Source organism: Wyeomyia smithii, chromosome 1, assembly GCF_029784165.1.
Source record: "Wyeomyia smithii strain HCP4-BCI-WySm-NY-G18 chromosome 1, ASM2978416v1, whole genome shotgun sequence".
Lineage (NCBI taxonomy): Eukaryota > Metazoa > Arthropoda > Insecta > Diptera > Culicidae > Wyeomyia > Wyeomyia smithii.
In genome coordinates, this window is record NC_073694.1 from 204,537,329 (window position 1) to 204,562,092 (window position 24,764).

General features: G+C 37.6%; 1 protein-coding gene across 6 annotated transcripts in view; it reads right to left on the reverse strand.

Moving 5' to 3' along the window:
- The window catches only part of LOC129717939 (serine-rich adhesin for platelets-like), a 118,668-nt gene extending 103,827 nt beyond the window's left edge, over positions 1–14,841 (reverse strand). For 5 of the 6 annotated variants that reach the window (XM_055668235.1, XM_055668234.1, XM_055668232.1 and 2 more), the window contains exons 1-2: positions 13,776–14,841; positions 4,755–5,030 (exon numbers count right to left, since the gene is read on the reverse strand). In XM_055668235.1, the coding sequence (XP_055524210.1) occupies positions 4,755–5,008 (254 nt within the window). In that variant the 5' untranslated portion in view covers positions 5,009–5,030; positions 13,776–14,841. The remainder of the gene's footprint in view (positions 1–4,754; positions 5,031–13,775) is intronic. The other variant, XM_055668231.1, reaches the window with a different exon arrangement.
- Positions 14,842–24,764: the final 9,923 nt, after the last annotated feature.

Consider the following 24,764-nt stretch of genomic DNA (forward strand, 5'->3'; position numbering starts at 1 on the left):
AGTAGACATGTGAAAGTGTCTGTTCGGATGACTCTATGCGGTGAATGGTTGTAGAAGGGAGCGACACATCCGAGCAAGCGCTGCAAACTAATTTAAATAACTTATTTTAATTCATGTTCATGTTCAGCCGCAGAAAGCAGCAGAGCAACCACTTTTGAACTGTCGTGAATTAGTCTCATAAAAATTCATCTAATTTATTTCAGCACAATATAACGCATACTTTCCATATGTTTTTCGAATCTTTTCTTATTATTTTTTCGCATGCTTTACTCTAAACAATTTGAAAATTTTAGCTATTTAAGGAAGTCAACCGAAAACTTTTCTACATGTCCTTTGTATTTTATAATTCATCTTCATTTATCCCACATTGCATATCTTTATTGTTATATTAATCCAAATGAATCACGGTCAAATCACTCATCAAAGTGAATCCTGATCAAAAATCCACCCACTAATAAAATCTTCCATCTGTGGTCTTTGTAGGAATGCATTTTTCGAAATCCCGCCGCTGTCACCATATGTACCTCTACATTCACTTGGAGCTGCTTTCATTCAAAACAAAGGTCCGCCTTGAAAATGAAGATCAGCGACCGATACAGAGAGGATTAACTCAATGGAACAATCAATCTATAAATGAAAACATCTGCTCTATACAAGTGTTAACTAACGACTGCCTTTAATAAAACAGAAAAATCCATACGACACTGGCGTCAACTGCTTACTAAGCCTGTTTCCTACCTGACCTGACCTTACTACTGTTTATATCGCTGAAAGTCGACAGCCAGTTTAAAACAGCTGCTCGGGTCGCAGCACTTTGTGGCACTGCAAATGTAAGAAATCAGAAGAAGAAATGTGGAAGTTTGAATGATGTTTCAACAAGAGTTATGTGGGAAGCTTATGACTCTATCAACACAGAATTACTAGAGCTGATAAACAAGTCCTCATCCAGAGGAGAATTTCCGCATAACCGGTTGTTCCATTACCCAAGGTTCTGAAATTAAAGAAGCCATCAGATAAAAGACCCAATTGCCAATTTATGAAAAAATATTAGAAACTATCGTTGAAAATGCGTTTCTAAGTTTTATAGACAAAAACCATATTCTCCTCTCAAGAACAGCCCGGCTTTTCAAAAACCCACTCGTGAAGTACTTCAGTGAACTATTTGCTGCATAAATGAAAACAATCAATTGAGAAAAAATAAGTGAATCTGGCAGTTTTCTCGGTCCTAAATGTGCTTTTTGAATTAATAGATAGAGAGTAGATGATAACTCTCATAAATTAGGAATAGACGGTACTATACTCAAAAGTACTACTGTACTACTTATCAAACAGGCGTCAAACGACCAGAATTAGATAAAAGGAATCTTGAGCTAGGGGTACCCCAAGGCAGTGTTCTGTGACCTTTACTCCTTATTATTCACATTAACGATATGAAGAAAACACAGTACCTGAACATGTTTGTAGATGACACAGTTATCTTCATAGTTGTACTAGTGGAGCATATGCGATCATAAGAACAGAGCAAAAGAACACGAGCGAGTGGTTGAATTCTAAGAAACTAATGTAGTGAGTAAGACGATTAGAGCGCCACATTTTGAATACCTACTGCTCATTTATATAAGACTACCAAATTGAACAGAAATATGTACGCGGAACTAACTATTCTTCAAATAATTTCAGCTGCCCAACTGTTTTTCCACGAGAAGTTAACTTTGAGACGAACGTAATCAGATTCGAATGAGGATGTATAAATGCTTTTAAAATTATTAACCATAACTAGTGTTGGATTATAAATAAGAATATGATGGGCACACCAGGCAGCAAGAGTGAGAAAAAAGAGAAAAGCGTGATGTGATTTAGTATTAAAAATATTAAATTGCTAACTCGTCTGTAAAACATCCCATGCTCAAATAAAGCGTATAAAAACGAATTTTTGGCGCTTAGCAAATTTGTCCTCTTTCAGATTACTCCTTTTGTACATTTTTTCCATTTAAAAAGTGTTTCGTTTACTAATAAAGTGTTTCCGACGATTCTTCATAAGACTTGATACTATAAATTTGTATCAAAATCTTATCGAGTCTTTTTCAAACGCTCAGAACAATTGCTTTCCTTCCGGAAACTTTCAAGTTTTTGAGAGATCTTATTAAAGATTGTCTTCTATGTTTGCCTTCCAAATCTATCCTAACTATAATTTGAGTGAATTCATTACTGACTAAAGTCATAGTTCAGAATCCAGTTCAGTTTTATTCTGTTCATTTCTTGTTTTTATCGTTTGTTGGTCTAAATTTATTGAAACTCTAACTAAGATCTAACTAAGATCGAACTTTTGATAAAAAATATAATTTTTTAGGAATTTTGAAGAAAGAGTCATAGTTCAGAATCCAGTTCAGTTTTATTCTGTTCATTTCTTGTTTTTATCGTTCGTTGGTCTAAATTTATTGAAACTCTAACTAAGATCGAACTTTTGATAAAAAATATATTTTTTTAGGAATTTTGAAGAATTTAAGAAAACGGGATTAGAAAAACTGTAATTTGGCTCGCTCACGTCACTTACCCTCAATACGGATCGCATCGAATGGAAGAAATTGCAAAAGAAAATAGGAAATTACAACGTAAAAGATGAATTGTTTTCCTGCTACCATTAGCGTGATATCACTTACCGTGCAACGCACGTGCTGTTTGAATAAACCGTTGCGTAGTTCAGTTAATGGTCAATTCGAAAACTTGTTGTTTCTCGCATGATATATACAGTCAAGCCGCACCCTGGCAATGGAAATCGAATTTTCAAACAAATCTCAAAAATTTCGTCTTTTCGAAAAAAGACCCAATGCAAATTTCCACTCAATCAAAAAAGGGCTGCCTCTTTCCCAGAACCAGGTATAGGTATTTCATTTCCATTCCTCCCGTAGCAAAGGTTGAAATAGTGTATTTTCCCGATATTCCTTCGCCGGAATAAAGTGCTTATCAAGACACCTTGTTTCCTGTGATAGTAACATCAACGACCGCATAGCAGCGAAATAAGTAGGCAACAAAAAAAGTTGCGATAATGTTTTCCTTTGTTGGTAACTTTAGGTGACGGAAACAGAATTAAAAAAAAGAACTGTGAGAAAAATCGGAAAAGAGAACTGTTTCTCTCCGGGGTTTCACTAAGTTAGATTTAAGTAGGATTTGTTTGAAGAAATTAATCTAGCAATAGAATGATTACAGCCGGTCTTTATTATCTCCGTACGTACGGGGTCTTAAGTATTACAAGTCCCTGGTAAAGGTCTAAAAGTTTAACTTAACCTCTGCAATTGGACATCCGCCAGTCGTCCCTCCAAGCAGCTAAAGTTTCACTATTTTGGAAGATGGAGGATAGCATTTTATATAGTTTCAAACCATTTGTTTTAGAAGGGCATAAATCTTCAAGATCTGGGGTTGTCTCTAAACAAAATTCGATTTCGACACTTCCATGAACTACTTTCTATGCATTTTTTGTCGGTTGAAAAGTATAATTTCGACTTCTTTGAGGCTTCACATTCCGTAGTTTCGTATCGAGCGGAAATTTTGTATGAGAATTTTTTTCCAAAAAGACGAAATTTTTAAGTCCTGCAGCTGAACTTTCCTTGGCTTACGCCACTGCTCAACGTAATTTTGCTCCTCTTTATGTGTTTTTTTTTTCATGAACAACCAAAAAATATCAGACAATAACAGACATTGTGCAGTTTCACAGGAAACAGCAGAATGACAAAACGTTAGAGCTCGTCTTTACGATTTAATTGAAACGCGTTGTAGAATATTTTCTGGACTTAAGAAAACAACCTTGAAAAAAATCTGTTTACTTCTATTGTAAACTTCTACAACTATAAAAAAATGGATCCTATTAGATAAAATTTGTCACAAAATTAAATGTTTAAATTTCATTGAAATCATTGAAAAACATCTTGTTGGAATTTTTTTTATTCAATGTCACTCAGATATTCACAGATCAATCTCCCGTTCCTATCAGTTTTGGCTTTCACATATCAAAACAAAAGTGCCAATCACAACCCTTTCTGACTTACAAATTTATGAATAATATGACAGATATCCTTCAAAACACCTCCAAACCTTTGCGAAGGGGGGTGTTTTGTAATACCGGCTAAACTAGATCCTGGGAACCTGCAGGCGGAATAAACGCAGGAAATCTTTTGATGATTTGTTTACTTCGAATCCGTCTGCGCCCCGCTCTGCTATCAAGATCTATGTTTATCAATCTATTTTTAACTTTCCTGTTTGGGATGTATTTTTTTAAGCACTCGAAACGAAAATAAGAAGATTTATTTGAACCAGCAGCCAGATTTTCCCGTTCATTTTGTTGTTTATCTCCACAGTTTTTTTTTCGCCGCCAAGAGGTGGGCGGACGCGTCAGCATTTGGCTCCAGGATTAACGAGAAGAAACGGTCTGACGTTCGCTAATGGATGGCACAAGGATTTTTTTCTACGTTAATTTACTCGGTGGTAATGTGTAATATCAGTAATATAATTACGCATTTATGATTCTCGAAATGTTTTTCAACTCCTACGCAAGTATTAACATTAGGGGCCCGACTTGAGCAACGTTTTTGATAAAAATTGGTCATTGTTTAATTTTATTTTTTTTTTTGTTTCTGGTCAACAATTTAGATTAGCAGTACAGCACGAGCGAACTCTCTTGTTGAACACTGTAACGGTGTATGAATCTCTACCATTCTAAAACACCCATCAGAACAATTGCAAGCATGCAAACATCTTACATGATCCGTGCCGCGTCTGCTTGGCGTACGTTTTCGTCCCGATTGAGAACGTTCAGAATAATCTGACGTTCGTGATCGGTTAGATTTTCCAGCATCTGCGAAGGGTCCACGTCCTGCACGGACCTTTCGTCACCGAGTGCATAGGTATTGTTGTTTGTATGCATTTCAGCTAGCTGTCGAGAGCTACTTGCACTACCATTACCGCTATTGTTGGCTTGTGGAGTCGGAGGCAGGCGTGCTCGACCGCTTGCCATATCGTTCGACAGCTGGAAATACCTGGAAAGAAATAAATACAATTATTAATCGAAGAGTGAAGGATGTGAAGCTAAGGTTGTATCAATCAAGAACGAGATGAAGACGTACACTTTTCCGCAAACACGGAAATCAGCAATTTCCCTAGCACTTTTCTCAAACAATACCGAGCCAGTTGAGTGACTCCATCTTAATGTAAGGGGGGTTGCCTTCTGCTTCTTTTGATCTTCATCCCCCATCACCGGCCCTGACTTGTAAAGGAAATGATGGTTTGCACGCTGATAGTGTCCGAGTGTCTAACCATGTCCTTTTTCGTCCGAACCGTTGTGTAGCGCACTACGCTTATTGATTAATGCATTTTTTCTTTGCTTCCAGCAGCGAATTCCACTCTAATTGTATCGGACAGCCCCGGCAGGAAAGGAACAGAAAGTACTAGAGAAAAAAAAACTTTTCCACAGAGTTAATTGAGTTTGCAGTGGAGTGATACTTAATTACTCGATTGGTGAAACAAAAAAATAGTTCCGAAAAGTTATTCATGGAGATCCATTTGCAATGCGATATGCAGGAAGGGCGATAGTTAAGGTATGTGGCAATTTTTAGCGTAGTTTCAAACAAGAATCGACAGCAACAAAACTGAATTTCAATCATAGAAATAATGCCATCACTGTAAAAACATTCCTATTAACTCTTGCCGTATTATGCATCGTTAATAAGCAATAGAACCTCGAGTGAACGATTATCTCCAAGGTTGAGTCAAGCATCCGACCTGAGATGACTGGACTTGAGTGGTTGCTATTTAGCTGACTGTTTTCTCCTCGTGGTGCCGAGTGCTGGCGAGACACAGGGTAACCACAAACCATCCGTAGATAGCGGGAAAATTTCAAACAGTTGAAATAGCGAGCACTAGAGAGTTGTACATGAAACTATTATTTATAACAATTAGTGAATCTTTTTTTTTATCATGCAAAAAAAGTTCGGAACTTATTTGATGAAAAAATTATCATTATGTGTCCAGCAATTAATGATTGTCTACTGATGATGGACAGGTTGAACCTTACGTAGACGTGGAAGGAAGTATTTTATTTTTAGTGATGTTAATTGGTTACCAGCTGCTAGTGAAATATCGAGAATATATTCTGTTTGCTTGGTTTATTTCTTAACCTGTTACTTCTATAAACTTTATTGGTCGACGAAATTTCGACCACCACACGTTCATTTCTACGCTCTTCGTTCTTTGCACCCTCTTTGTGGGAGATTTAAATCTTTAAAGCTATAGTTAGACTAAGGAACTGATTTGATCCCCAAAATACTTTCACAGTTGGTCATTTTTTTTAAAAAAATCCCTAAAAAGAATTGCATTCAAAAATACAGATGCCATAACCACGTCGCTAACTATTTCCACTTTCAACCACTTCTAGTAGTGTTATCATTATGTTCAGGATCAAAAACTAACACTAATTTAATCTCATTTTGTAGGGTTGTATTATTTCTAATTCCAATGATCCTGTTATAAAAATGAACTTAAATCGTGACTAGCGCTGCGGAATAATGCGAAATTCTCAGTAGGATTAGCTTGTCAATTACATTTTGAGGTTTTTTTTCATCTTCAAGGGGAGTCAATTTGTACTCTGTAAATTCCAAAACGTCTTCCACGATAACAGTACAGCTATAAATATAGAGGTTTTCTAGTGTGAGGCGAAGTTTTGTGATGTTACTGTCTCATTAGAGACTTTCTTGTATCTCAATTTGTTATACTCCTAAACATCTAATTTAAATACCCAAGAAATGCCAAGTTGTGTACGTGGGTTTTCAAGTATGTTTGTATTATATAAGCGTAGTCAGGAGGGACTTATATCAGACTTCACCATTTGTAAACTATAGACAAGTTCATCATAAAAATTTATATATAGGCGTTTTCTAGTATCGGACATGTTTCTAAAATATCAAGGTGGCTTGATTTTGTTAGCGTTGGTCAGGGGGATGGGAGGGCCGGATTTCCTCTATTGTGTAATCTTCATTTTCGATAATCATGTAGATTTATCTGCGAGGGTTTTGGATCCATCATGATTTATCACATAAGCGTGGGCAAGGAGCGAGGATAAAAGGTACAAAAACGCCTTCCACGATAGCCGTGAGGATTTATTTACAAAAGTATAGAACGGTGTTAGAAATGTTACTGTATCATCTGAGGCTTCGTTATATCTCAGGGACGTAGTAATCCACCTCCCGATGAGTTATGTCAATCTTTAATTATTTGAAAACCGCCTAACCGATTACCGTTTAATTCGGTGCGTGGAGGTACTATACTGCCCCTGTTTACATAGTTGACGTAACAACCAACACCATCATTGCGAGAAAAACGCGTTATTGTTATTTTAACTCAAATCGTTATATTGAGATACAATTTCAACAAAATAGTCTGTCAATTTTATGAAGATTGATGTTTGCATAGAGGCCCCTAGGATTATACTAGTTTGCCCGTGGTAATTGATCCAGAAGAAACCGCTACGCCAGTTTATGCGAATAAACATGCATTTTTCTCGCAGATTGTTCGCATAGCTTGGCGTAAAACTCGACTACTTCCTACTCTGCCTCGCAGTTGAATCAGTTTTATCAATCGTGTTTCGGTCGAACATGAGTTATTGTCCATCGGCAAGTTCAATTAGACAAACACGCACAAACACACATACAAACATACAAACACACATACACACAAACATATGCACAAAGACTTACATTCACGCTAAGGTGGGTAATCGTTACGTGGTTCAATGCAAACTTGACAGCACAGAGCCAGGACAAACTTTTTTTTTGTTCAATTTAGGCCCCCAGACAATGCTAAACCTGCCGAATATGGATTACTCGTGCCTCTGATTGGTGCATTACATACGCGTGTACATAAATTTGTACGAAAATAATATAGGAAAACATTTTCACAAGTTTCTTCCTAGAAAGCTATCGATTGATCGATAGTGTAGTCTCAGGATTGTTTGGGGTCCCAAATAGAACCATAAAAACGTTCTGGCAAATCGATTAAGTTTACCCACCGTAATTAACACGTTTTAATTTTTTCATCTGATGCAAATATCCACTAGTAGGAGGAAAGGGTAGGCGACTTAAGACCTTCCTGAGGCTGAGTGTTTGCAAAAATATTAATATGCAATACAAGAATTCAATCCCCCTTTCCCCTTTCCATGGAATATTTGTCGAATTAACTGACTTAACTCAGACAAACAGACAGTAGTTAGACAGTCAAATAAAACGACTTAATATAGACAATTGCACCTTGTATGGAGTGACGCCAGTTTTGCAACCAAATGTTGTTGTGTGCCAAAATGTTTTTCCAATATTTCTCAAAAGTTTCAAAACAAAATAGTTTTCTTTTTGTTTGTAATGTATGTATCTCGGGGAAAGGAAGGCGAATCAACGAAAGAGTGCACTTTGGTCATTTTGGCTCTTACGTCAACTATGTAAACAGGGGCAGTATAGTAGTGGATATTATCGATCTCATTAGCACTGATGGTGAGGGGGGGGGGGGGAGGTCGCAGCAACAGCAAATTTGTTTTAACTCTTCAACACCACTTATATCACCGTGCAACCCTTCAACCCAATAGCCAAGCAAATTAATTTATCGAGGTTCTAGATAAGACTAGAATTTTTATTCAGCTGTGAATTTGATTTTCAATAAATTAAGATTATAGGGTAAGGATTGGCTCAGGTTGTTAATTGAGTGGACTTGAAATTGACCTAGAACTAAGACTAGAATTGGTGAAGAACGAGAGGAAGAGAGAAAAAGAGATAGAAAGAGAAAGAAAGAGAGGGAAAGAGAGAAAGAGAAAGAGAAAGAGAGAGAAAAAGAGAAAGAAAGAGAGACAAAGAGAGAGAGAGGAAGAGAGACAAAAAGAGAAAGAGAGACAAAGAGAGAAAGATAGAAAAAGAGAGACAAAGAGAGAAAGATAGAGAAAGAGAGACAAAGAGAGGAAGATAGAGAAAGAGAGAAAAATAGAGAGAGAAAAAGAGAGAGAGAGAGGGAGATAAAAGCAAGAGATTAAAGAGAAAGATAAAAGAGAGAGAGAGAAAGAGAGAGAGAGAGGGAGAGAGAGAGAGAAAGAGAGAGAGAGAGAGAGGGAGAGAGAGAGAAAGAGAGAGAGAGAGAGGGAGAGAGAGATAGAAACAAAGAGAGAGATTGAGAAAAAGAGAGAGAGATAGAAACAAGGAGAGAGAGAAACAAAGAAAGTGGTGTTGAGAAAAACTGAGAGGAAGAGGAATGGAGACAGACAAAAGAATATAGGAAGATAGAGAAAGAAATAGAGGAAATTCCTTTATTTTTCTTTGTATGGACTCATCACTGCGACCACGGAGACTAGATCAAAGGGGAATGCTAGAGCTTTCATTACAAGTAGTTTCTCAGCTTTCCAATGGTGATGTCTAATTTAAAATCGGTGGTTGCAAACTTGCTCAAAAACACTTTTCTGATGAAATCCAAGATGGCGGCGAGATCTAAGACGTCGGCCGACATTTTTCTACTTCAAATGAAAGCTTTATCATTCCTCTTTGAAACGATGTGTTGGTCACAGGGGGTTACAATGACATGGGGTTACAATGACAAATGCAAGAGAAATAGGTCAATAAAAAGTTCAAAAATTGCTCAAAAATCAATTTTTGTGAAAACCGTTTAACTGATTTATGCTCGAGGGATCCATTAATATTAACTAACCTAATTGGTTTTCTCATTTTTTCCCTGCATTCAACCATTTAGACACAAAAATATCCTTTTTTAAAGACCTCATGTCACCAGTGGGACGGTTTCAGCGAGAATTGCTTATATGTAGGGTACCTTTCAAAGCAAGTACACAAAACGACCGAAACACATGTAAATCAATTCACAGTTACCACACGAGCTCCGATTAGTGAATGTCTGTCTCTCTGTAGAGAAGCAGGCTTCTTCCGTTCTCTTGATTTTTGCTCGAATTTCCTTCTCTACCTGCCAAACCCTTTGGAGAACTAAACTTCCTCTCACACAGAGTGAGTAATCATCCACATTTAGGCGTAGAGTATTTCAGTCGCAGAGTTTCTTTTCATTCTTAATCATCGCGTGTTAGGAGTAAACATATATTTGCTCTCTCAGTTTAAGAGGGAGTAGTTTTCGTTAGCTTCTCCTGTACTAGAAGAGAAGTTGGCCAAATGTCAAAACATTTAGGTTCACATTGAAGTTACATCCTAACCGTCTTCGAATTTAATATTGTAGAAAGGTTCACAACTCACCATGGGTGCGTATTCTGTAGAAAGTTCGATTTTATACTGTTTTTGCCGCGGCCCAGAGCGAACGGTAACGCGGTGAGAACGGTAACGCAATGCTCAGTTGTTCGCCGAGAAATTTATTTCACTTTTCTTGCGTGCGCGGATGAGCAATTTACAAGAGTTTCACTGGGTTTTTGCTCCGTCAAATTAGGAGCGTTTTTTCGTCAGAAAAACTATTACTCTGCGCTCTCTCTACAGCAGATGGTGTGATGCACATTAAATGTAAGCTCACAGTTGTTAAGAGGAAAGAAAAGTTTTTTTCTTGATTATGAAGATGAGCAAAACAAAGCCTGTATAGGAGTATCCATAGACTTAAAAACTTCTAAAACGATTGCTGTGAAAATTCACACACAGGGATATTTGAATGCGGCAAAATTCTCATTAATTCCCATATCTCATTTCTTGCTCAGTATGAGTGTTGTGTGTAGCAACTTTTTTCATGTAGCGGGCAGTGCTGAGATAAATTCTATAGCATTCGAAGAGCAAACATGCAAAATGGGGTGGCTGGATTTTTTTTTTCATCTCGAAGCTGGATGCAAGAAAACAACGCAATTTTCTTCCCTGCTTAGATGCTCTACTAATTTGTTATATGCTTAAGAGACACATAGTAAAAGCACTGCAGTGAACTTTGTTGTGTAGTTATTGAGCGTAACGCTCTTTCATGTGAGAAAGCTCATCTCAAGTTACTATCTCTCAGCAGAGATATTTCAGATTCCATGGCGATGTTTTTTGCATGCTTCTCAGACACACACTATTCGCTGCTCTTTTCAAGTAAGTGCGTCGTTTTGCCCACCAGTGTGAGAGCAGTTGGTTTCACACTGAAAGCTATTCTTCTACACGCTAGTGATTCTCCGAGGAGAAACGACAATCCTGGTGGGAGGTAACAGGGGGCGTGGGATTGGAATCGGCCTTGAACTAAGACATGATATGAATAACTTAGTACAGAAAAAGAGAGTTTTGAGAGAGAAATGAAAACAGAAGATAGATGAAGAAATAAAGGAAAAGACTTTTTTTTCCTATATAGACTCTTCACTGCGACCACAAAGACTCAGGTGTTTGCTGCACTCTGCGCTTCATATTATTTGCAATATCACTATTGAGAGTAGCATATATGTTATCAAAAACGGAACCATTTATCTTTATTTTGAGTAATGACACCTGGCGGTGGAAGAGACGCATTTACACTCAAAATTTAATTACGCTTATACCATTGATACCAGCTTTGGCGATGGTGGTCCAATTGGCTCTATACAGATACGGAGATGATTGAAATCGCTTTGTTTGTAGACATTGATGTCGTAGAACTTCGAAAACAATGCTGCAGCAGCATGGTAAATTAATAACATTCCTCAGGTTTTTTCAAGATTTTTTTTCTGCAAGTTTTGACATGTTTCTGATCAATATTTGACCAAACATGCTGTAGATGTACAGTATCTATTGAATGAAATTATACCACATTTCTGGATACTAATTGTCATTAAGTTGTTAGAACAACACTCGTGGAAAATGTAGACTAGTCGCTGGAGTTCAGCACAGTCTGTAATATTTCGTATTTTGAATGGGCTAACGTCGTCCGCAAAAAGCATACGGCAATTGTCCAACACAAAGAGCAGTAGTCCCAAAATACTGCCTTGCGATAAATTCGAAAGACATGCAGATTGCAGGTATCAAATAGTATTCGCTTGTTTATGGAGATCTACGTCACAATCCAAAGCCACGCGTTATTCCACTTCTTCCGCACCTGTAGATATTCTGTTGGTGATGGCCGGTATTGAAGCTCAACTCTCTGGCCTCTCTATCATCTCCGGAGTGATAAATCATAATAATCGTACAGTTCCACACGGATACTAGTTTTATGAGAGTAGTACCCGGAGGGAGTTATTTTGTCAAGAGGAAAAAGGTCATGTGGAAACCTCGTTCTTTCCGCTAATATCGCCAATTACAATTCCTTGGAGAGATATATTGTACCTTTTTTTGTTAGTTTTATAGATAAAAGATACAATGAATTTTTTGTTCAGAAGAAAAAGCGTCGAGGGTACTGTACAATTCGGTGTGAAAGCAGGGTATATAATGAGGAGCCTTACAATAAATGTTAAGTTTTTTCGACAACTGAACCACGACCATAACATAACATAGCTTATCAAAGCAGATTTTGTAACCTCGTGGCTACGACGGTAGGTCGCAAACGTTTCGTCTCCTCGAAAAAAGTCCCTATGCAAAATTCCAGTTCTCACAGACTCTTTCCCAAAACCAGGTATAGACACAAAATTCCATACCCATAGACGACAGTCAGACATTCGATGCAACTTTCTGTTGCACAGTTTAAAAAAGTATATATTCCCAACATTTACTCGCTGGAATAGAGTGCTGCTACTAGACACCTTGTTTCCCATTAGAAAAACAACGACGGCCGTATGGCAACGAAATTATTGGGCAACCACAAAAAACTATAGGTGATAGGGACAAAGTCAAAAATGAAAAAGCTAGAGAAGAACGGGAGGAAAAAAGGGCTTTGTGACGAAAACATCACGCTTTTTGGCAAGGCAAAAAAGTCTGAAACGCAAGGCTAGTTTTAAGTGAAAAAGATTACGAATGAAATCCGAAAATGAAATTTATCCGGGGTAGCATATCCAAATGAAACTTACATTACAGTGGCATTCATAACATAACTTAAAAATAAAATTTACCCAGCAATCATTAGCTGATATTGTTGAAGAGAAAAGTCTCAGTTACTGATTCAAATAAATTTACCAGTCGACCGTGCCTAAACAAACAGAATCTGTTGACAAAAATCCCAGCTAGTCAGTATTCTAAGCACAAAAAAAAGATTGTATCCAAGTCGAAAATATTTCATACTAAGCGGAAAATCTGTTTTCGTTATTTTACCGGCTTTTGTCCTCGTATGTCTGTTCGTAAAATCTACATTGTGCTAGATAAAAATTTCCACACACGATGCAAACCGGGAGCAGCCGTCGGAACATCAATCCATAACAGGTGCGTTACCCATACACCTGCGTTCCGCCTGTAACGAGCTTTCGATAAGAGCTGCAGAGCCAGAGTCTGGCTAAAAATAGTCTATTATTGGATTTCTACCGTAAAATTAAGTCTATCTTCACTAACAAGCCCCTCTTGATTAGAACTTTGCTGCTCCACTCACACGCTGACAACCGTGGGCTAGTCAGTCGCATTGCCTAGGAGGGCCCCAATTTAATTTCTAACTTTGCTAACCTTAACCTTTGGCTATTTTAGGGCTGTTCCGAAGGCTTTGTGAAGCGTATGCACAGCATCAGCGATGATGAAGTAACAGCTACTGTGTATGGATTTAGTCTGAGACTTGCGCTGGCCATTAGTATAAATGTGTGTAATTTCTCTCGTCTGCTCTGCGCTAGTCTCTAGTGAAACTTTTTACTACTGTTTCGCAGGCTCATCTACCGATTAATGATATTTTAATCGATAAATATACATCACCTTCGCTCCTGCCCTCGTTCGGAATCCGCAGGCACGGTTCAGATTTTCAGCACCACAAAGCAATTATGAGCGGTTTTGTTGGTGACGGTCAAATCGCAGTCGTTTCTTTTGCTTCTATTTTCGAAAGGTATTTTGAACTAAACCTCACTCCTCACTCTCGGCCACCTAACAACTCAATTGGTGGCTTATGCCGCTCCCCCAGTACTCGGGCCTCCCCGCAGAGAGACGATAAGCTGTACGTATATGTTTTACAATTTCTTGTGATGGGTAATACCTTTGCCTTTACACTCTCACGCACAGATTTTCGTTTTCTTCGTCAGCCATATCCTTATTGGGTACAAGCAGCATAACTTCTAAACACGCGATCTAAATCATTTCGATCCGTGCCACTTTTTTTTGCACAAAATTAATACTGTCTGAAACCGCGTTTATTTTCTACTCACAGCTTTCCCACGGAGACACCAAGCTAATTCAACAATTAATTATAACTTTTCCTACTTGTTGCTTATGCGTACTCTAAGATATGTGCGAAGAATTGGATCTCTCTAACACTTTCTCTACGTAGTAATTTTTATAGCTTCACTTTTTCTCCCCCCAAGCTTCTAGTAACATTTTATTTTTCCACGAAACAAAAGTTCGGTTTTTTCTTTTCCAGGAAAATTCGTATCACGTTAAACCGTAGGGTTTCTTTATTCACTTTTGTGTATTGTAAAACACCCTAAACTGCACGAAGCGATTATATTTTCCTCAAAAAAAAACAATCTGTTCTCTATTTCGCTGGATAATTTCCCGTTGAAAGCAAGTAACTGATTCTTCAAAGTGAAAAACGCGTACCAAAAACCAAACCGGATACACAGAAGAAAATCAAATTGTCTTGCACAAAGTTTTTGATAACTTGAACAGAACAATTAACACATGGCGTTCGTTACGCAAAGAAAAACGCCTTCAAACGACTCGGAGGATATCCAGGCACTGAATAAGATCAGATCTTGGTACGAAGTTTTTACTATGCTGCTGCCACTCCGTCCGGAACCCGAACGTCATTCGCTCTCGTACTCCTATACACACAGCAACAAGGCTCAAAGGACTCGTGGACAATAATAATAAGACAAGCGGGAGAGCTTGGAGCAACAATTGGGCTGCTATCTCGGTCGGTAGTAACCAGTTGAATATTTAATGCCAAAGCTACCTCAGTCTGTCTCTGTGTGGAGCAGGACGCGGTGTTTCCCGGTTTGAAGTATTTCCATTCTACTTCGTCCCTAACCACCCACTTTCGCCACCCCCTAGCGATAACGAGAAGCGTGTGGCCAACGCACACACCCACAGTCACTGCCCGTGGGGGAAAGCATAGCGTGCGTTGACAGTCTTGCCAACCAATACCAAGAAGCCACATGCGGGAGCGGAACAAGTTCAATGTTGTCCTCCCACAGTTTGGAGAGCATGTGCGTGTGTTGTGCGTTGAAACCCGCGCTTGTGTGCGAAAATATCTGGGAGAGAGCATGTCATGCTGTTTCGCGGTTGAGCGCGGGAAGCTAGTCCCCATACAGGAGGCGGTTTGTCGATTGGAGGGGGTGCGTGCGAGTGTGGGACCACAACAAATGCTTCTTAAATTTGAAGAAAGCGTGGCGGTCGCTTAGGGCTTCGATTGTGACGGGGAGATCTGATACTTTATGATTGATACGGTGCTTATGCTTTGGCGCATTTACATTTGCGAACGTGTCACTCGTTGTCTGGAGGATTCCAATGAAGGAAAGTTTTAATTGCTTTTCGGTGTGGGTCCAGCGGTACCTATAGCGACTGAAAAAACTGCGGAGGTTATCAAAGGTATTAGATTTTAGTTGGGTTGTCGACAAGATTGTCATTTCTGACGAAGTGGTTGATATTTACGCCGCAATTATCCGGGGAAAGTCATAAAGTAGCAATAATCGTGGGCTGGCAATGTAACAAGCCGTTTTTTCGCGAAACAAGTTCAAGTTCAATTCCGTTATCAATTCCACCTTCGGAATGTAATTTTATATTTAGACAGATGGAATGTACGATTCGTTACTGGAGCGCTTTTTCGATATAAAGTTTAAAACCATTCGTTAAATTTTGATGCGTTCTGAAACTTGGAAATTTTAGAATGCACCGCATCAAACAGAATTGAAAAAAAGATCAGAACTATCAAATCTCAGAAATAACAAAAGCACGTAAATAACAGAAAAAGCGAAAATGCAAAAAAAAACTAAATTATGAGAATTACAAAACTAACAGAAATGACAAAATGCTAATGGAAATGAAATAATAATAACAAAAATACGAAAATGACAACAGTGCCAAAAAGATAAAGTATTAAACATTACAAGAATGACTGAAATGCCACTAATGCCAAAAAAACATAACTAAAAAAAAGATTTGTGGAAAATGAAATCATAATAAAAAAGACCAAAATACCAAGATGGAAAATTATGCAAAAAAAATTACTAAAATGATTACCATGACAAACTTTGAAAATGACATTCTTGTCAATTTTTAAGTTTGTCATGGTAATGGTTGGTCATGGTTGTTTGTTATTATGATAACAAATGACAAATATCTAAAAAAAAGATGTGAATGATGAATGACAAAAATAGTACAAATTATACACATGATAAAAATGTAGAAAATGAAACAATAATATGAAAGACCGGAATGCCAAAATGTAAAAAAATATCAAAAGTGATAAACATGATAAACACCAACAAAAATGATAAAAAATGACAAAAATGACCAAAATAACTTAAATGGCAAAAATTACAAGTATAAAGCAAAATTCCCAAAATTCCATTTGAGGTATTCTTCGCTATTTGATTAAAAATTTACAAATTATGAATTAAGTCTTTTCATAATACAATACTACTAATACTAAAGTATTAGACTGATACTACTTAGCCTAGCTATAATACGTTTGAACTCACAGTGGTGGAAAAAAATAGGTGTCAGCATTGCTTATAAAGTTATCTGAATTTTACCCTATCGCGTATTGAAAAATATTGATTTCTGTGAGTAAAAGCACTAATATTTCATTAGTTGGCTTCAAAATTTTGCTTTTTGCTTACTGGTGAAGGGTCGCGGTAAAAACGCAGTTTCGATAGAAAACGACTGATTAAAAATTGCGACAATCAATGGAGCTTCTAAGCGCTCCCAAATCATTTGATTGTGTAGTAGTTAGTAGTTTTCTGCTACATAATTTTCATATTTCATATTTCATAATTTTCAATCGTTCATTCTATGTTTCTCATTCTGTCGTTTACGTAGCCTCTCCTTCTCCAAGTGTTTCTCTCTACAGCGTGGTACAGGAGCAAAGAGAAATTTTAACATCATTTCTATTCCTAAGACAGCGCAATACGAACAGTAAGGTCTGATCGCGGCAAAGAAGGGAGAAGCAAAATCACGTTGCTCTCGTGCCGGGCTCGGATTCCCAGGTGGCCGAGTTCATCGTATGCAGTGCAACAAATATTGTTCTACTAGCTATTATGGAATACTAAGTAGCTATTCAAGTTTTGAATAAGTGCTGCCGAGATAACAACAGAACGAGAATTTCCTCGCATGTATTAAAATTTGATTCGAATCTACTTGTTGCACAATTCATGATTTTACATGTCTTAACCCCAATGAGTTCAACGATATTGGGAGTTTCAAATTCCCAAACCCGTTTTCTCGAAACTATCAATTAAGAATTGTGCAAGTTTTGAACTAAAACGACGATATGCTAATTCTGTGACAGTTTGTTCGTTATTCGTTTTGTAAAGTTACTGCAAACCAATCACGGGGGCTGTATTTTTTTTCACTATGACGCTAACGGTTCCTAGCAGTAAAAAGCATCCGTTTCTTGACAGTAAACTCACGATTTCATGATTACTATTGTAATCATATGTGGAAAATTAATTTCACTACTTGAGTTGAGAATTTGCGGTCGTTCTCAAAAGAACAGTTGGTTATAGTTTTCACAAAGGACATGTCTGTATGACGGTGCTTCCCATACAGACGGGAGATCCAAAATATAGCGCTGTGGAAGGCGATCTACAATCACCAGTGCGCGGTTTTATGGAAGGCTGCGAAAAATTTGAAATCGCTAGTCGATCCAGTTTTCAGTAAATCATCCTCTTGCTGTAGTGATCGCCTATACAGTGAACACTAAATTTCTGCATGCTAGTTTCTATAATGACTACTGAGAGTTATACTTCCGGTGGGCGCGCCTTTGTGCACTCGAGCGAGCAAGACAACAATAACATAAACGATATCAAGTCAAATCGTTTGTATAGTTAGGTGTGCGCCGTGCTTGTGAAGTTGTGCAGTGATTGGTTGTTGAATTTAAGAGGCAGTTCGCGAGAACCGCAACCCCCTTTACAAGGGAGGTTGTATCGAGGTTCTCCGATCGGACTGAAACTTTCAGGGTTTGTTTATGCATATAATAGAACAATGTTTTGCATAATGTCAGATTTTTTCAAAAGGGGTAAGTGGGGTAAAAAAGCACGTCAAAAATTGATGTCCAAAAATTGCTAAAAACTTGAAATTGATATAACTTTGTGAAAACTGAATCGATTTTCATGAAAATTGACATGTTTATTCTACTTTTTAAAGGGAACAAAATGAAAGTCATTGGAAGTTGCTATCGAGAATACATGATGAGATATTCGTATTTTTCTTAAAAAAATAAGGTGATTTTCACAGCAGTTTTTCTCTTGCCAACAGATCTAGGATTAAAATCCAAATAATACGTTTTGTAGTGCAACTCAAGAGCTTTCATTTGGTATATTCGAAAAATGCGCCATTATAAAGATGCCTGAGAAAATCCAATTTTTCTATAACATGTCATTGACCATCATTTCTAACCCATTGTGCGAGAAGCGAAATTCCGTTTTACGTCATTGTTCTTCCATTGAGCTATAGTTTTCAGGTTATGTTTGTTTATGGACTAATGCAATAGTTTGAAGAATTTGAGGTTTTTGGAAAGGGGGTTAGTGGGGTAAACGAGCTCTTCAAAATCTTATATTCAGAAACTGCTCAAATCGTAAAATAATTACTCTCGGCTTATATTTGAAGTTACACGATGGGATGAGAGGTTATTTTGAAGCCAACAAGAGAATGAACGAATGTCAACAAAGCCACGCGATACCATAAGGAAAAAAGCTTCACCGGAAGATGCTCATAAAGGAATGAGGTCAAAAGTACACCCTTCTGCAGGAATAAGGCAATTCAAACCGGAAATGTATTTATCGCTAGAACAAATAATTAGAGCTAACCTCTCATTTCATCGTGTAACTTCAGGAATAAGCCGATTTTGCGGATTGAGCAGTGTATTCAGAACAAGATTTTGAAGAGCCTGTTTACCCCACTAACCCCTTTTCCAAAAACCTCAATTTCCGCAAACTATTGCATTAGTGCGTAATTATTAGGGTGGGGAAAAATGATCGATTTTCCAGAACCAAGTTTTTTTGGTTTCTTTTGGGGTCCCAAACAACCCTGAACTTACTGGAAGTCGATTGGTTTGGTCTCCGCTTGGCGCATTGCATTTCAAATTTGTATGAAAATTCATATGGGAAAACCTACTTTTTTGCATTTACCTTTCTAGAGAGCTCAATAATGCTCGAATAATGCACTACACTATGTTAAAGTATAGTATTTTAGATGCCTAACAACTTTGCAGAAGACACTGAAGAGCTAGAATGTCCCTAAGAAGAGCTATAGCTGTTCAAAGTTGAGTATGTCGATTTAAATGCAGAAAATCTTGTTTCCTGACAACATTACCAATGTACCGGCGTCAGTGGATTCCCATCAGAAATAACTTGTCGTAACGAGTTTATACACTCAGCTGGATCAAGCAAACAAATTTAGGTCGATATTCTAGACGTAGGTAGAATCTACAACGTGTTTCAGAGGTTACTTCTGATGGAAATCTGACTGACGCCTGTACATTGGTAATGTTCGAGCGGGGGCCTAGTGTGGTTGGTAACGTCTCCGCCAACCACGCTCGACGCCTGGGTTCGAATCCCACCGCCGACATAGGTGTCGATGGTTGTGAGGTGGCGTGATCCACTCACAACCAACCCAACTGGTCTAGATTCAATCCTAGCCGACACCGGGAGATTTTCTGAGGCGAAAAATCTCTGGGATCACGCCTTCCATCGCATGAGGAAGTAAAGCCGTTGGCGCCGGTCCGCTAATCAACGGGTCGTGAGTTAGGGTCCTGGGTGGAGTCGCCTCCCTGGACGTCGGTGATTGGCCACAACAGTGGCGGAACTAGACCGACGGAAATAAGCGAGAATAAAAAAAAATTGGTAATGTTGTTAGCAGTGTTGGCAGAAAAAATGATTTGCAACATAAATTTCGACATACTCAACTTTGAACAGCTCTAGTATTTTTTTGACACACCCTAGCTCTTTAGTGTCTTCGGAAAAGTTGTTAGACATCAAAAAACCTACCATTCGAAATCAAAAAACCTAGGGTTTGAGCCATTTTCTGCTCTTTAGAATGGAAAATGCAAATAAGTTGGTTTTTCCATACAAATCTCCATATAAATTTAAAATGCAATGCGCCAAACGGAGACAAAACCAATCGACTTCCAAAAAATTCAAGATTGTTAGGGGCCCCAAATAGAACAAAAAAACTTGGTTCTGGCATTCTGCTATCAAGTTTCGTTTTTCTTCATATAACGATTCCCCACCCTAATAATTATTTACGATTTGAGCAGTTTCTGAATATAAGATTTTGAAGAGCCTGTTTACCCCACTAACCCCTTTTCCAAAAACCTCAAATTCTTCAAACTATTGCATTAGTCCATAAACAAACATAACCTGAAAACTATAGCTCAATGGAAGAACAATGACGCAAAACAGAATTTTGCTTCTCGCACAATGGGTTAGAAATGATGGTCAATGACATGTTATAGAAAAATTGGATTTTCTCAGGCATCTTTATAACGGCGTATTTTTCGAATATATCTAATGGAAGCTCTTGAGTTGCACTACAAAACATATTATTTGGATTTCAATCCTAGATCTGTTGGCAAGAGAAAAACTGCTGTGAAAATCACCTTATTTTTTTAGAAAAATGCGAATATCTCATCATGTATTCTCGATAGCAACTTCCAATGACTTTCATTTTGTTCCCTTTAAAAAGTAGAATAAACATGTCAATTTTCATGAAAATCGATTCAGTTTTCACAAAGTTATATCAATTTTAAGTTTTTAGCAATTTTTGGACATCAATTTTTGACGTGCTTTTTTACCCCACTTACACTTACCTTTTGAAAAAATCTGACATTATGCAAAACATTGTTCTATTATATAGATAAACAAACCCTGGAAGTTTCAGTCCGATCGGAGAAACAAGACCTAGCTGCGGTCTTCGCGAACTGGCTAAAATTATAATGACACTGAGAGTTTTGCCTGATATTTGACTCTGTTTTCAACTCTGTTTGGTCGAAATATGCGTTTAATAAAGCGTTATATATATTTCAATAGAACAATTGTTAGCGTCACATAATCACAATTTCCCGCATTTTCGTGGATGCATTGCTTAGTTTTTACAGTATTTTTAAAAAAAACGAAGTCATTTTTTAACTTATATCTTTGCTAGGCGCACCTAAGTTTACAGGAAACAGCTATTAATTTAAATTTTTTTTAAGTTTGAGATTTCAGGCAATTTTTGTTATCGTACAGTGTAGTAGAAAATTGAAGTTTGGAAAAAAATATAAAATTTTTTTTTCGTGATGATCAGGTTAGAACTTAAAATACCAAATTAATGGAAAAATAAGTTTTTTCACGAATATCAACTAGCAATTAGCGGAATTTCCAGTCAAAATTTATATATTATCCTTTGCCTAATTTCCGTCAAATTGCATCATCCATAGTGTCCATAATCAGAACAATTCCAGAAATATAGACAAAATAGGAATAGAAATTGTAAGTAAAACATAGTAAATTTGACTTTATTTCTTGAAAATGCGGTAACTTGAGTTTTGTTCATAATACCTCTGAGAGAAGTTGCTGATTATCACAATTATTCATGATTCATCATCTTTGCTGCTCACAGCCATTAATACGAAATATCCGGAGATATAAGAAGATAGTAAAGACAATTTGCCTTTAAAAAAACTTTAACTAGAGTTTTGCTCATAATACCTCGGAGTGGTAAGCGTTTTTTATGTGACATTTTCTCAGAAACACTATAAAATTATTAATTTTGAAATCAAAGCTTTAGAAATAATGTTTCAGTTTTTATCTAAACATTATGTATTCATAGCAAGAAAAGGCCAAAAAAGAAAATGATCCCAAATTGAGCTCAGAATGGCCGATATCGTCTTCTAAAGGCCAGAAAAGGCAAAAAAAGAAAATGATCCCAAATCGAGCTCAGAACGGCCGAAATCGTCTTCTGAAGGCCAGAAAAGATCAAAAAAGAAGATGATCCCAAATAAAGCTCAGAATGGCCGAAATCGCCTTCTTAAGGCCAGAAAAGGCCAAAAAAGAAAATGATCCCAAATCGAGCTCAGAATGGCCGAAATCGCCTTCTAAAGGCCAAAAAAGAAAATGATCCCAAATCAAGCTCAGAATGGTCGAAATCGCCTTCTAGAGGCCAGAAAAGGCCAAAAAAGAAAATGATCCCAAATCGAGCTCAGAATGTCCGAAATCGTCTTCTAAAGGCCAGAAAAGGCCAAAAAAGAAAATGATTTGAAAAAAAAGGTGGTGCGATCGGCGCTAAAGTTGGAATTGTTACATAGTAATTTCCTATGAACAGCTTCCCAAACTAAACGTTAAATGTGGGAAAGTTGTTGAATTAAGTTTTAAAATCGTTTTTTTTGCCTTACGGTGTATATTTTTTCTGGAAGGAATAAAAACTACTGTCTGTAACTTTGCCGAAGACATCATACCATTCAAACAAACCGTTGTGGCCTCGCAATTTTTATTTCTTTTCAATTTCTCCATGATTAGACAACCATCAATGTTCAGTTAACCTTTTGCAGTTTTCAGAGATTTTTGAAAAATGAGCATTCTAGATAATTATTTTTATTTTTTATTTTTACATTTTTTCTTGAAAATGTATTTTTTTCCGGTGTACACTAGAGTCGCTTTTTACGTGGGGGATACGTGTCGCGTAAAAGGAAACCGCTTGAGTTCTTGAATCCACGTACAAAAACCGCGTAAACTCTGGAATCCGTGTATAAAAAAGCCTCGTAATTTCCGCAATCCGCGTAAAAAAAAGCGCGTAAAAAGCGACCATAGTGTATATTGTTTCACAAACGTAAAATTACTATCTACAACCTCACCGGAGACGTCACACCGACCAAAAATTATGGACTGACGTCCCATCGATCAAAAATTACAAAACAACAAAACAATGTAATCTCAAACACAAAAATAACGGAAATGCGACAAGCGACAAAAATAACAAAAATGACTAAAATGAAAAAAAAAAGGAAAAATGGCCTTAATGACAAAATTGAAAAATGTATGAAAGTGATCAAAATAACAAGGATTACTTAGAATTGCGAAAGTTATATAAATGACAAAAATGATAGAAATGGCAAACATGTAAAGCATGTCAAAAATTACAGAAATTACAAGAAGATTATACAAGAAGAAATTACATAAATTACAGAAAGCTAGTCTCTAAAATGCTTTCTTTTCGTCCAAAAGTCGTTTTTTCTATTTTTTGTTCAAATTTTTGTTTTGAGCTTAGTAGTAGATTGTTATCGGTGTATAAAGTGACAATTCTTTGGTGTTGTTTTTTTGCCTTTTTATTTTATGTTTAGTAAAATCTTTAAATATGCTGAAATTGGCATTTTTATGAATCAATAATTTTTTTTCGTTCCTAAATCTAAGTTTCTTCTCTATGAATTTTCTTCGTGGTCTCTTTTCGGTTCCTTTTTCAGGTATTTGGTCTCTAAAGTTGTTATTTCCAACTCACTCAGTCGCTACCAGCTCTGAAATTACAAAAAAATGTCAGAAACGACAAGAATAATAAAACTTACAAAAATGACAACAATGCAACAATAACATGTATAAAATGTCTAAAAAACACAACAAAAATGACAAACAGTAAGAATGACTAAAGGAATACAAAATGACAAACATGACGTGAATATTGAAAAATTATCCAAATTTAAAAAAAAAGACAAAAACAACACAAAAATATAAAAAGACCAAAACTACAACTTACTTACTTTACTTTACTTTACTTTGTTGGCTAACGGACCGTTCACCGGTTTAGGGCCGAACGAATTAGAGATGTCCAGCTTCTTCTGTCTTGGGCAGCCGTTCTCCAGTCTCCCCGTACACCAGCAGATCGTGCATCTTCTTCCACCGCGCACATCCACCGCGTGCGAGGCCTACCACGGAGTCGACGGCCTCTTCCTGGTTCTCTACTGAAGATAGTTTTGGCGGCTCTCTCGTCAGGCATCCTGGCTACGTGTCCAGCCCACTGGAGCCTACCCCGCTGTATTACCTTCACTATATCAGCATGTTTGTATACCTGGTACAACTCGTGATTCATGCGTCTGCGCCACACTCCACCTTCCAATTTATCGCCAAGTTTCGATCGCAGAAATTTACGCTCAAAAACTCCGAGCACTCGTCGATCAGCTTCCTTCAGCGTCCATGCTTCATGTCCGTAAAGGGCCACCGGGAGTATCAGCGTCAGCTGTATAGCAGCGCTAGTTTTGTGCGAGTTTGCAAACTACGGGACCTTAGCTGGTTACGCAGACCGTAGAAAGCCCTGTTCGCAGCTGCAACTCGTCGTTTCACTTCACCGCTCATATCGTTGTCACATGTCACAAGCGTACCAAGATAAACGAATTCGTCAACCACTTCAAATCGTTCCCCATCTATCTCCACCTCAGCACCAACACCACGGGGACTCCCACGCTCTCTGCCAGATACCATGTACTTCGTTTTGGCAGAGTTAATCCCAATCTCGCTGCTTCTCTCTTAAAAGGTACGAAGGCCTCCTCCACGGCCTGCTTCAGTCCAT